The following is a 12,699-nucleotide window of genomic DNA, read 5'->3' as shown; positions in this document are numbered from 1 at the left end:
CACACACCACCCCCCGCATAGCCCGGGAGGGAGGGAGGGAGAGGGGAGGCCTAATCCCGGCGGCACCCCGGGGCCCCTGGCTCCACGGACCCTTTCCTGGGGACTGAGCCGGTGGGTAGGCGGGCCCGGGAGGCCGCCCGCAAATGCAGAGCAACGGCACATTGTTTCTCGGTCGGCAAATGCACTGTAAACAACTGCCCTGCACCTCCTGGATATTCCGTGGAATCAGAGTGGGAGTGGGCACGCAGGAAGCCGCCGTAAGGACGCGGGACAGGTGACCTAGGACATCAGCCCCTCGAGTTCTCTCAGGGAATTTCTAGCACCTAGGCAGCCCTTGGCTCTGGGAACAACGACGGGGCCTCCATCCCCTCCCAGCCCCCCTCCGGGCTCTCCCCGGGACACTTCCGGCAGAGGCTCGGGCGGCACCCTTCCACCCCGGGTTAGCCCACCACACTCCCCGAGTGGCCAGCTGCGAAGCCCATTGTCCACTGTCCGTGTGAGTCCTCCGTGGGTGACAGTAGACATCCTCTTTGGAACGGCAAGGAAGCCCCCCCTCTGTTGTCGGGGGTGCCCGTGCTGCAGAGAGGCCCCAGTGGCCGGCCCGACCGGAACGCGAACCCTGGCGCTGCAGAACCAGCCCGACTTGGGGGACAATGGCACCCCTCAACACGGTCCTGGCGCACCGGGCTCCGAGGACAGGGGCTGCCCTGAACACCTTCCAGGCTGCAGGGTTTGCGCAGTTCAGAGGACAGTTTTCGTTTTTCCTCCAATGGCAGGTTTTTAAGAATCCCATTGCCACCTAAACACTTGCTCCTCAACTCTGTCCTGTTTGCACATCTGTACCATTAACAAGACCCCTGTACACCTCAGGGACCAATGACCTGATTTTATACCCAAGGAAATGCGGAGTCCTTAAGAGTTAATGGTGCTAAATGTGTTGGTTTTCCTGCTCTTTCCCTAGGGTAGGTAATGGGGGAGGGAGGGTGCCTGTCTTCCCTTTCTTATTCTCACCCTCTCCCCTCTCCTTCCATCTGTCTATGTCTCTGTCTGTCTCTCATCTCTCAATCTAAATCAACCTCAAAGTTCTACCTCCGACCTCTTCATTCCCCAACCTCGAGTTCTGAGACCCCTCCAAGCCCTGTCCCTAGGCCCTGCCTGGGGTCCCACCACCCAGGTCAATGGAGAGGCCCCACCACCTGGCCCTGGCTGCCAGCCCGCTGCTCACTCCATGGGCTCACAAATTGCACTTCCATGCCCACCCAAGTAGCACTGAGCTGTGTTGACTTAGGGGGTAAATGAGAAGCCCACCCAGTCTCCTTCTTGGGAACAGGGACAGCTAAGGGAAGAAGATGGGCAGTTTAGTACAAGTGACCAGCAGTGCTGACCAGTGGGCTTGGAGGAACCCAAGGGCAGACCAGTGAAAAGAGAAGATGCTCTTTGGGAGAATAGAGGCAGGTGCCATCTGGAAGAGCAAAGAGGCCTATGGAAGAGCCCCTCAGGTTTCTGGAATCACCCTCCAGACTCCAGGTGGGTAGACTCTGAGCAGGAAGCAATGTCAGGCCCTCTCTGAGGACCACTCAGACCAGCCTCCCTTCTCAGGCTGCCTCCCTATGGGTGCTCCACCCCTCTCTCCTGTCTTGAAGACAGACTCAGGCCTATATGCAAGGAAATTCCAGATCCTACTGCATCTCCTATAATACGCTCAATATGCCACAAATTTAAAATCAGTGAGGGAAAAAATCAAGTAAACAATAAAAAAAATAATATAAAACAGAGGGTTTCTTTGGAGCCACGGTAAGATGGGAAAGGAGCACAACAAAGGTCTTAAGTCAGGCCTTATGCTCTCTGTGCCGTATTTTGGTTTCCAATAAGGCGGACATGGTACATTTTGCTCAATTTTCCACTCCTAATCACGTTGAGAATGTCGTGGAGAAGGGGCTTTCATTCTTCTGAATGGATTTTGGAGCTGGAATTCATTTAATTAAGTATTGCTCCTTTTCCAACTGGACTCAGACCTGGAACCTGCCAGTCCTGCTCACACGTGGCCCCAGCTCTGTCTGAGGCCTGAGTGTACCCTCCAGGTCAGGAACCCCTGTGGCCCATCACCCAGAGGGCTCAGAGCCTGAGCATACTTGCCACTGGGTAGGTAGCTTAAGCTGGGAGACATCTGGGAGAAACTCTGGGGCCCCCAGGACTTTTAAAAGGGCCTGGGAGGAAGGGTGGCGGGCGGTGGGGGGGGAAGAAAGTGACGAAGAGAGGAATAGAGGGATAGAGGTACAAGGACACATAGAACGTAATGACTACATTGGAATCACACTCAAAAAGGGAGAGACAGAGTAAAGGAGGTATCAGGTCACAAAAGTCCAGCTATGAATGTAGAACCCAAATAGTAAAGGAAGACTTTCTGTTTAAGTGAGAGTGAAAATGCCATTAATAAAAACTCATTTCAAGGAACCTCTTAACCTCCTTATAAATTGAAATAGGAGCTTTCAGAAAAGTAGGTGTCTGAAGATGACATTTAGGGCCCCATAGCAAATCTCAGCAGTTTTTTTTTCCCCCCACGTCGTTGTGACCACTGTCTGAATAAACTAGGTCTTGCTTTTTGGGAGCTCTCCTGAGCTTAAGGCTTCTCCACTCTCTGCTCCCCCACACCCCAAAACTTGGTGGGGTGAGGACTATGACATAGTCTCTTGGTCCCTTTTCTCCCTGCCTCCCTCCAAAGCTCCCTGCTTAGCTAAAGAATGTCCGCACAGAATCTAACCTGCCTGGCCAGCTTTATTACATGGCCACTATCAATCTTGCCCTTAACGCGACATTTGTTTATGACCCGATGGGAAGGGCTAATGGCTTCATGAACCCACTCTGAAATGAGCTGAGAGGAGTCTAAAGAGAAGGCCCTGGGAGAGCAGGCAGGATCCAGTAGTGAGAACTGGGCTCAGAAGCAAACGGGGCCTCTCTCCAGGAGCTGTAAGATGTGGAGTGCGGGTAGAAAGAAAGGGTTGCCCCACCACTGTTGTTTCCAGTACCACGAACAGCTGGGGAGAACACGGATGTGGGTGTCCGGGACCTGGCTCCCCAGTGGATGCCTCCTCTCCCTCCAGGGCAGCCTGGCCAAGCAGCCTGGACCTGTGGAGGGTTCAGGGCCTCTCTGGAATTTTGGACCATGAAGAACAAAACTAACGGCCCTCCATCTTAAAACTGAGACCCCCTCCCTAGAGAACAGGGTGGGAGAGAAAAGGTCCACTATGTCTCTTCTTTACCTATCGAAGTTCAGGGGAGCCTGATAGGGGTATAAGGCACTCTTGTTTCCTGACCCTTATTTCTGACCCCCGCAGGAAATAGCCAAGAGCTTACAGACCACCAGCACAATTGAGCCTTATTCCTCTGCAAACATTGATTATTAATGACACAAACTGTGTAGAATGATAAATTGTAAAATGCATGCTTGTTTGCATGCAGTCTGGTGAAAAAAGCTCTGCTAACTATATAGCCCTGGAAAACAGCACGCGTTCCTACCACACGTGCAATATGCCAAAATGCACGTTTTTATATGGCATGTAACATGCTGGCATTTACTTGCTCACTGTATAAATTGCTAAGCAAATAAATGCACCCACTGCTACATAAAGGACAAAATACTTACTATCCCAAAGTTTTCTACAGAAGCTCACTTCAAAATTAGCCAAGTCCCGACCACTAGATCCTGCCTTGTGTCCAAGGCTAATTTCAAAATGTACTGTCTGTTAGTTAAAATAGCAAGAAGTTTCTCTTAGAATATTTTACAGAAAAAATATTCTTATTGCTGAAAAAGTGCATATCAAACGTGCAAACTAAGGAATAAGTAGTTCTCCCAGATTCAATAAGGTCAGCAGTAGTTGTTTTTTTCTTAAATTGGTTGAGAGTCCAAAAGCACATGTATTGAGAGTAGAAAACGTTACCTATATGGTTTAAAAAATCAGAATAATGAGCAGAACTTCTGACCTTCCACTCAAACATAGCTTCTGAACTATTACTTAGGCAACTCTTGTAGAAATCAGTATATATGAATAACACAAACACCTTCCTAGACTCATGTCTTCCATGCCTAAACTTTCAAACGTTGCAATAGAAGAGGGCAAGAATGATTGCTAAGAAGCTTGTCCCGGGCAAGTGTGTAAACACTCCCAGGAGTTTAGGAGAGGAGCTCTTCGCGGGCCCGCAGGAGCCCAAGCACAGCACTCATGCAGGGTGCCTTCTCTAGCCTCAGGAACTCGGGCCCCAAGGAAGGAAGAGCGAGGGGTGCCCGCTGCCCACGCCGCATTCTGGCGTGGGCGGGAAGGGTCCCCAGCCGGGAGCGAGCGGGTTCTTTCCCCCGCCGCGCTCACCCCCGCAAGGCCGCTCCAGCGCAGGCCGCGTGCGCTCCCTCGGGGCGCGAGGGCAGAGGCAGCCCCCGACCGCGCCTCCGGCCCACATCGCCTGCCTCATCGTCCCGCAGCCCACCCCTCGGAGCGGCGCAGTCGAGCTCTCGAGAGCCAGGCTGGGGTAGGCCGGGAGCTGGCAGCGGCCGCGACGTGCTCCGGCTGCAAAGCCCAGGCCCAAGGAGAGGCAGAGGGGTACGAGCACGTGGACCCCGACCACGCCGAACCCCCTGCCCGCTTTGCATATCTCTCGCGTCCCTTAGGCCGAGCGACTCCCCGCGCCGGCCACCGCCAAGTGATTTGTGGCCTCTGGAAACCGACCCCACACGCCGCGCGAGGACGCAGCCCAGCCAGGGAGGCCGCCTGAGGCCCACGCGCTGGCCCTGGCAGGTCCGGCGCGACCAGGCCCCGGCGGGGCGGTCTGGGGGTTGTCCTGCAAATCGTGCAGCTGCCGAGGCTGCGGGCTGGCGCGGGTCGCGTTGTCACCCGAGAGCAATGGAGTGCCTGTGACCTTTCCACCCCGGCTGAGCACCTAAACACGCTTGTGTCTTCAAAACAAAGGCGGCCAGCGAGGAGTATAAAAAGGGAGTACCGTGGGCCAGGTGGCGCGAGGCGGAGGTGCGGGATAGGAGCCGGGCAAGCTACTTTTCCCGCGGCTCCCCCGACCCAGGCGGCGAAGGCCCCAAAGCGCTCCTCCTAGCTCCGCGACCCTCGTCCCTCCACACACAGCCCTGCTCTTTGCCATTTTCTGCTCAGCCTGGTCTTCCCGGCACCCACGACCCAACCTGCGATTCATCCACCACGCCTAACAAGAGGTCTCCTCGGACTCTTTTCTCCCCCAAACAACTGATTTCGGGGGTGGGGTGGGATAGGCAGCGGCGAGGAAAGCGAGAACCCGGGGAGGGGAGGCGGCGGGCGGGGTGGGGGGGAGGGCAAGCGTGGCGGGGGGGTGGTAGAGGAAGGAGCTCTAAACACAAACAGAAGCCGGGCCCAGGCCGCGGCGGGTAATTACAGCTAATTAGCTGCAGAGCGTTCCCGTCCGGGAGCGGCGTCCCGGAGGCCGGCGTCGGGCCAGGAGCGACCCGCAGGACCCGGGCCGCAGAGAAACGCCCCAGCAGGAAAGCCCCGAGTGGGCCACAGGTCTAGCCTCGCCAAGTCCCCATCCCAAAACGTTGCATCAGGCAAGTCGAGAAAGGTACAGTCTCTGGCTGCTGGAGCTGCCCGGCCTTGGGATAGGTCACCCGTCCCAGCGGACGGGGCCATTCCGTTGGTCACCTGTTGCCGCTTCCCATCCGGGCCTAGACAACCCAGCTCCAGCCACCGGACCCTTTGTCCGCAAGTCCTGGCTCCAGGGTCGGCTCCCAAAAGTAGACCAACGCACAAACTAAGAGGTCTGGCAATGGATTCTTTCCCTTCACTGCCCACCCCAAGGGGATAACCCGAGGCAGCTCCAGGGCCACGGGCTGAGAACAGCCAAGAGGTTTTAAACGCGGCAGTCAGGCGAGTCCCAGCCAGCCTGACCCGGAGAGACACCCGCGCCCTGCGCCGCTGCGATCTTCCCTAGCTATTAGGTTTACGACTCAGGGAGGAGACCCAGCAAATCAGAGGCCACGTAAAGCAGTTTTTGACTGAAATTAGAGTGTATTTATTTGCAGCAATCCTTTAACAATGATCAAATTTTGACAACAAGCAATAGCAATTACTGCTAAGTGTTGCCTCTAGATAGGAGCGGCAGATAGCAGGAAACTGTATTATCTCGAAAACAAACTGAAAGGCCCTGAATGTCTGTAATCAAATCGCCATCTCTCCAAAGTCTGATTGACAGGGCAGATCACCCTAAGATAATGAATTTATTACATTTCCTGGGTTATTTACAAAGGGGGAGGGCCAATCTGGGTTGCCCCCTAGGTTTAACTGTAAATTAACAAGAAAAAATGGATTGAAAAGAAACCACCCTAGACTAAAATGTTCTGCTCTTCTCTCCTTCCTTCTTATTGCTTTAAATCTTTTTTTAAAAATAATTGTTCTACAAACATATCTTCTAAAATAGTTTCCCAGAGATTAAATATCCCTTTCCAACCCACAGTATATATATATATATATATATATATATATATATATATATATATATATATATATTTTAAATCAACCCTTCTATGTAATACATGAAGGATTGTAAATGTGGATGAGTTATATACATACATTTAAAAACTGGTTTATTTTTCCTCTTACAAAGGAGTGAAATTAATAGGCAAAATATCTATCCAGCATTTGGCTCACGGGGATGTATGTATAACAGACATCACGATTTTTAATGTGATGCACAAGCCAAATATTCATCTGTGTATATCTGGAGGAACATTCACATATCTCTACACACAGGTAGCACTGTGGTAACACTGCTGCTGATTCATGGGCTTAGAATTTCCAGATCATGTTCTGTCCTTACTGAAAAAAATATATTAGTGTATATGCCAACTCAGATCTGTTTAGGAAAATATCTTTTGACTAGCCACAAAGCAAGCTGACTATATAGTACATTTTGCAGAAGATGCTGCAGGGAAAAAAAAAATCTAAACAAAAAGAGACTTTTATTTGACAAGGAATAGTCAGAGGGTTTCTCCATTTTTCAGCTATTTAGGAGGAGAATAGGTTATTTCTCATGTTTTAATCTGAAATCTTTTTTTCTTATAATAATTAAGGTTGTATTAAAGTATCCAGACATATAGATCTCATTCAAACTGAATGGTAATTTATTAATAAACAAAACAATGAATATGTTCAACAAAAAGAAAAAAAGATGATAGAATAAGATTAATACAGTTTCCCTTTTTATAATGAAAAAAAAGCACAATTTAAAGTTTCAGGCAATTTAACGTCAGGTTTTGGAAACACTTTCTGGCGTTTGGTCCACGACATCCAACTACAAATTAAAAATAAATTACTATATTGCAATTTACATTTTAAAACAAGTCCATGAATAAAAAGAGAGCGATTTTCATATACGGGGACTTTCCCCCTCCTTTCAACATAGGATAAAATATCTTACAGGTGAGAGGTGGAGGAAAGAGAAGGGCAGGGGAATGGGAGAGAAAGGAGGAAAGCGTGATCTCTGAAAAGCAAGAAGAAACTTACGTGTTATCTGGAGTAACACTGTCCTTTAATAAACCATGATTTTGCTGTCTCTGTACAAAATAGTTTACCGTTTTGTTTATTTAGATAAGGCAAAGTGAAGGTGGCTCTGAATCTTTTCAGAAAATAGTTTTCTTTGTGCTGGTGAGTTGAATTTTTGGAGGGATTCTGTTCGCTGGTTTGGTGAATGTTTTTCGAGGTTTTCTTTTTTTTTAAATTGGATTTCTTTTTCTTTTTTTTTTGGTTTCGATTTTGCATTGATGGTTCTTTTCTGTTCCTGCCTTAGGGTTCGATTCAGTTCGACCTGGGGGGGGGGCGGGGGTGTCAAAACTTGCTACAGTCGTAGACGAAAGCCCCGGACGTGCGGTACAGAGACTGGCTGGAAGGGAAGGCCATCTGACAGCTACTATTCCCGTTCACCGGAGAGTTGTTCAAGCCGATCCTCTGCGACTCGAACATCTCCCGCACAGAGTGGAAGTTCTGCTGCTGGCCCGGGTAGCCCGCGGCCGCCGCCGCCGCCGCCGCGCTCGCCAAGTGGCCCAGGTCTCCGCCCGCCTGGTTCAGGTACCACGAGGTGAGGCGGCCTTGGTGGGCCGCAGGGTGGTGGCCGGTCTCCTGGCCGCCGCCACCGTGACTCAGGGACGAGGAGCTGCTGCTGGTGACTGGGGGCAGAGAGTAGTCGGGCAGGGGGTCGTCCACCGCCGAGCCGCCCGCGCCCCCCGGCGCGCCCTGCAAGTGGCCGCCGCGCTCTCCGGCCGCGTACAGACTCATGGCCTGCAGGTTGCAGTGGTAGGTCCCGGTTCCCGCCGCGCCGCCGCCGCCACCGCCCCCTCCGCCGCTGCCCCCGCCCGAGCTGCCGGCGCTGGAGCTCTGGCTGCAGGGGGAGCTGTAGAGAGAGCTCTGGCCAGGCGAGTAGGCGCCGAGCGCCAGCGGGGGTGCGATGCCCGAGCGCGAGGACCCGGCCGCCGAGGCCAGGAGGCCTGAGCTGAGCTCCGCGGCCGCGCCCTGCGGCGACCCCCGAAGCGACGTCATGATGTTGTCCACGCTGAAGCCCTGGCTGTGGTGCGGCGGCGGCGGCGCGGGCTGGGCGGTCGGCGGCGGCGGCGGCTGCGCGGGCTCCGCGCCGTCCAGGCTCAGCGGCCGCGCGGAAGGCAGGCTGCCCGGGGGGCTGCTCCCACTCGACAGGCTGCTGCTACTGCTGTCGGGGCTTTCGATTTTAGGCACCGCGGCGGCGCTGCCGCTGCCCAGGGCGGCGGCCGGGGACAGGGGCTGGGGCGGCGAGGGGCACGTACCGTTCTCGGTTTTGATGTCCTGGATGCGCACTGGCGGCGGCTGCGGTCCGGGCGCGGCGCCGTCGGCCTGCTCGGGCGGCGCAGGCGGGGGTTGGCGGCCGGGCGGCGGCGGCGGCGGCTCCTTGAGGTGCAGCCGGTCCTTCTCCTCCTTGTCCTTCACCGCGTCCTTCTTCTTGAAGCGCCGCCGCCGCCGCAGGAAGCTGCCGTTCTCGAACATGTTGTACGAGTCCGGGTCCAGCGTCCAGTAGCTGCCCTTGCCCGGTTTCTTGTCGTCGCGGGGCACCTTGACGAAGCACTCGTTCAGCGAGAGGTTGTGGCGGATGCTGTTCTGCCAGCCTTGTTTATTGTCCCGATAGAAAGGGAAGCGGTCCATGATGAACTGGTAGATGCCGTTGAGGGTGATCTTCTTGTCCGGGGCGTTCTGGATGGCCATGGTGATGAGCGCGATGTAGCTGTAGGGAGGCTTCACCATGTCCTTGGGCTGCGGCTGCGGCGTGTAGGGCCCGTAGGCGCGGGCCATGCCGCCCGGGTACTGCTCGGCGTGCGCCGGGTGCGAGTACACGCTCATGGGGGCCGGCATGGCGGTGTAGCCGCCCCCGGCCGCCGCCGCCGCCGCGCGGTAGTAGCTCTGCTCTCCGCCGAGGTAGGGCACCACTCCCAGGGAGTTGGGGCTGGACACGGAGTAGCGCGCCTGCATGGCCCCCGCTCGCCGCCGCCGCCCCGCGCCTCCCGCCGCCCCCCACCCTCCCTAGGCCGGCCACGCCGCGCCGGCTGCCCAGTCCGAGTCCGGGCCCCACAGAGCTGGTGCCGGGCCGCCGCGCTGAGTCCGGCTCGGCCGCCGCCGCCGCCTCCCGAAACCGCCGGCCGCGCGCGGCCTCTCCCTGCGCTCGCTCGGGCTCTTGGGGCGCCTCGGGCCACTTCGGGGTCGGTGCTAGGGGAGAGGGCCGGACGAGGACGCGGCAAACGGCCTTGAAGGAACCCGCGGAGCAACTTCCAGGCGAGAACGGCAGAACAGAGCCAAAACTAAAAAACAAGAAGGCGCCCTTCTCGCCACACTGCCTGCGCCTTCCAGGAGACTCTGCCCTGAGCCGCCGGCGAAGGCGGCCAAATAACCAGGGGCGGGGGGCAGCGCGCCGGCCGCCTTGCCGGGCCCCGCGTCACCTTTTTTTCAGTCTCTCGCGCGCCGGCCGCTTAAGGAAGCATTGGGAAAACTTCTGAACTTTTGAGCATCCGTCACCGAGGCGAGGACTTTTTTACGCAGTTACATTTTTTTCCGGGCAGCGGAGCCCCGCCCCACCACAGCAGCAGCAGCCAATGGTAGGCGAGAACCGCCTCTGAATGAGCCGGAGGCCGAGCCCAGGCTGCCCGCGCCCAGCTGCGGGAGGACCGCGGGGCTGACCACACGCGCGCCGGCCGCTCGGAGCCGGCGCCCCTACCCCTGCCCCTGGCCGTGCCAGGCCTGCACCCACAGCAAGATCGGCCCCCGAGCCCCAGCCGCCCGCCGCAGCCGCCCGCAGTCTCCCACTCCTGGCCCTCCGCACAGACGTCCATTGTTCTCGCAGACTTCCTGGGTCCTCCTGGGCCCCACGCAGACCCTTCCTCGGTCCACCGCTCCCAGATGTCACCGAGTCCTCGAGCCCCAACTCGGGCTGGCTCTCTCCCATTCCCTGGTCGATCTGGCTGACTCCAGTGCCGGGATTTCCTGGGCCTCTCTTCCCCTCCTTTTCCCCTCACCTTTCCTCTCTTTCCACCTCTTCCTTCCCTCTCGTCGCCAGTCTCACTCGGTTCACAGCTGTGTTCATTGGCCCTCCCACCCCCCTCCTGGAGATCCTCTTGCCCGGAGCTTGCCCGGAGCTGGGTTACAAAGGACAGGGTTTTAAAGGCTCAGTCACAACCATGCTTTTCCCGGTGGGGCAGGAGTTGTCGCCCCCACCTCGGCTTCCTCGTGACCCCTACCCAGTAGAAATAAGGGAGAGGGGATATGGGGCCTTGCCGGGATCGCTGCCCAGGTAGGCTCCGCCCCCCCCATTTCAGGCCACCCTTGCTCCTCGTCCCCCCCAGGGCAGTTGGCGCCCTGAGAGTGCTTGAGGCGCTAGCTGCAGGGGCCAGGGGGCTTCCCTGCGCTACCCCGTGGCGGGGAGGGTGAGGGGCATACGTGATTCCTCAAGTTCCCCACACGCCGCCGGGTCTTTGCCTGGTCAGGCATGTTTCGGCTCAGAGGAGGGGTCACGCTTCGGGCTCAGTGACATTAGCAGGTGTGATGACAAGAAGCAAATAAACACGTCCAAGAACTTAACGCGCCTCAGTTCAACCTCCATCTCCACACGCGCGGGGCTGCCTGCTTGCAGATAACGGGTGTGTTGGGCGGGGTGGGGTGGGGGGATGTTCAGAATCGCACCTGCAGAACTGCTCAAGGATTCTGGGGGGATAAGCGCAAAAGGCGTATCCTTGTGCACGCCTGAAACGTACAGTTTCTGAACGACCGGAATGGGATGGGAAGAGGAGAGAGGGAAAGAAACGAAGAAGCAGGAAAAAAATCGGCCACCCTCCGCCTGCAGCGCAATTCTGCATCTTGGCAATTCTAGAAAAGACCCTCCTGAAGACTGAACACTAGATCCTTTACCAGAAGCCGGGGGTGGGGGCGGGGGGCACTGGCAAGCTTAGGAAACTGTGAGGAAGAGTAGTGTGACGCATTTAACACCTCCACTCCCCCAATTTCTGACAATCTTTAACTGCAAGGACGTGTCGGAAGCCCCTTTTGGCTTCCCAGCTGGAATCCGGCTTCTTCACTGCACAAAAATTCTCATTGTCGCTTTAGTTATTAGATATCAAAGGCGCTGACTTGTGTAGGAGGCTCAGCTCCGTGTCACTTGAACATTTAAAAAACACCGTGTTTCAGAATGGACATTTACATGGAGAGAAGAGGACCTGCTACTTCTAGAACTAGCCTGGGGGTGGGGGGGTGCCCGGAAGTTCCGATTCCTGATGCAGCTGCCTCTTGGCCTGCTGTGCTCTTGGGGCACTTGAAACTCCTTTTCCAGGGTGTTTGCAAGGCCGGGGGCTCGGATTGGAAGAAACACTTGATTTATCAGCAGGAGGCTCAGTACTTGATGGTTCCCAAACACTTACAGAGGGAGGAAGTGGGGAGAAGACCCCCGACTTGAAAAATGAATTCATGTCCAGCCCCCATCCCTGTACCCTGACATAATCAGCCCCTTTGGCTGAGGCTTTATGGGGCGCTCTGGCTTCAGCCTGGAGGCCAATTAAGTGGTCTCCCTAAACACCCCAGCATTTGGTGAATTTGAACTTTAAACTGCATCTCCACTGTTCGCACGCGGTGCATGGACAGGAAAGCAGCAATAGCGACTCGTTTGTTTTCCTAATGTGGGAAACGCCAGCGGGCCCCCGGGTTTTGCAATGGACAGTTGTGCTCCGCCGTCGCTTCCCAGCACACCGTCTCCTGCCCTCCCCTCGCTCTCTTCCTCCGCCAGCCCAGAGAACGGTAAACAGCTTGTTATGTAAATTGCAAATAGAATGGCGGTGGTGTTCTGGGCTCCCCGCTTTGGATATAAAAGTTACCGTTGTGAAATTAGTATCTGGCATGCGAGAAAAAATGGAGGGATGCAGTTTTATAGAGATCAACTTTCCACTGGTTTAGTTCTGGATATTCTCCAGGAAAAGATATTTGCATTTGTGTTTTATAAGCTTATTCGGAAGCAAACCTTCAGTAAACGGCTTGATTATATTTCAAGTACTTTGCTTATTTTATTATTGTTGTTAGTGGCGTTATTTTAACGTTAAGGCACAGAAATGAAGTCTTTTGGGGGAATAGGTTAAAGTTTTTATTTTCAGTTTAAAGTTTTTGATGCCCCTTTTCC

The 12,699-nt window shown here is 55.1% G+C and overlaps 2 protein-coding genes across 2 annotated transcripts in view; one reads left to right on the top strand and one right to left on the bottom strand.

Moving 5' to 3' along the window:
- The window catches only part of GMDS (GDP-mannose 4,6-dehydratase), a gene marked incomplete at its 5' end in the record, with an annotated part of 322,994 nt that extends 319,590 nt beyond the window's left edge, over window positions 1-3,404 (top strand). Inside the window, one exon of the mRNA XM_081827535.1 lies at window positions 3,336-3,404. Coding sequence (XP_081683661.1) covers window positions 3,336-3,404 — 69 coding nt within the window. The remainder of the gene's footprint in view (window positions 1-3,335) is intronic.
- A 3,728-nt stretch (window positions 3,405-7,132) lies between these two features.
- FOXC1 (forkhead box C1) lies at window positions 7,133-10,077 on the bottom strand. The gene has a single exon (XM_006731871.2). It carries the CDS (start codon window positions 9,516-9,518, stop codon window positions 7,854-7,856), a length of 1,665 nt encoding a protein of 554 aa, XP_006731934.1. The 5' UTR covers window positions 9,519-10,077; the 3' UTR covers window positions 7,133-7,853.
- Between the last annotated feature and the right edge of the window lie 2,622 nt (window positions 10,078-12,699).

This window comes from Leptonychotes weddellii, chromosome 8 (assembly GCF_054177405.1).
Source record: "Leptonychotes weddellii isolate Sample4059 chromosome 8, ASM5417740v2, whole genome shotgun sequence".
Taxonomy (NCBI): Eukaryota; Metazoa; Chordata; class Mammalia; order Carnivora; family Phocidae; genus Leptonychotes; species Leptonychotes weddellii.
This window is presented reverse-complemented; position numbering and strand designations above follow the sequence as displayed.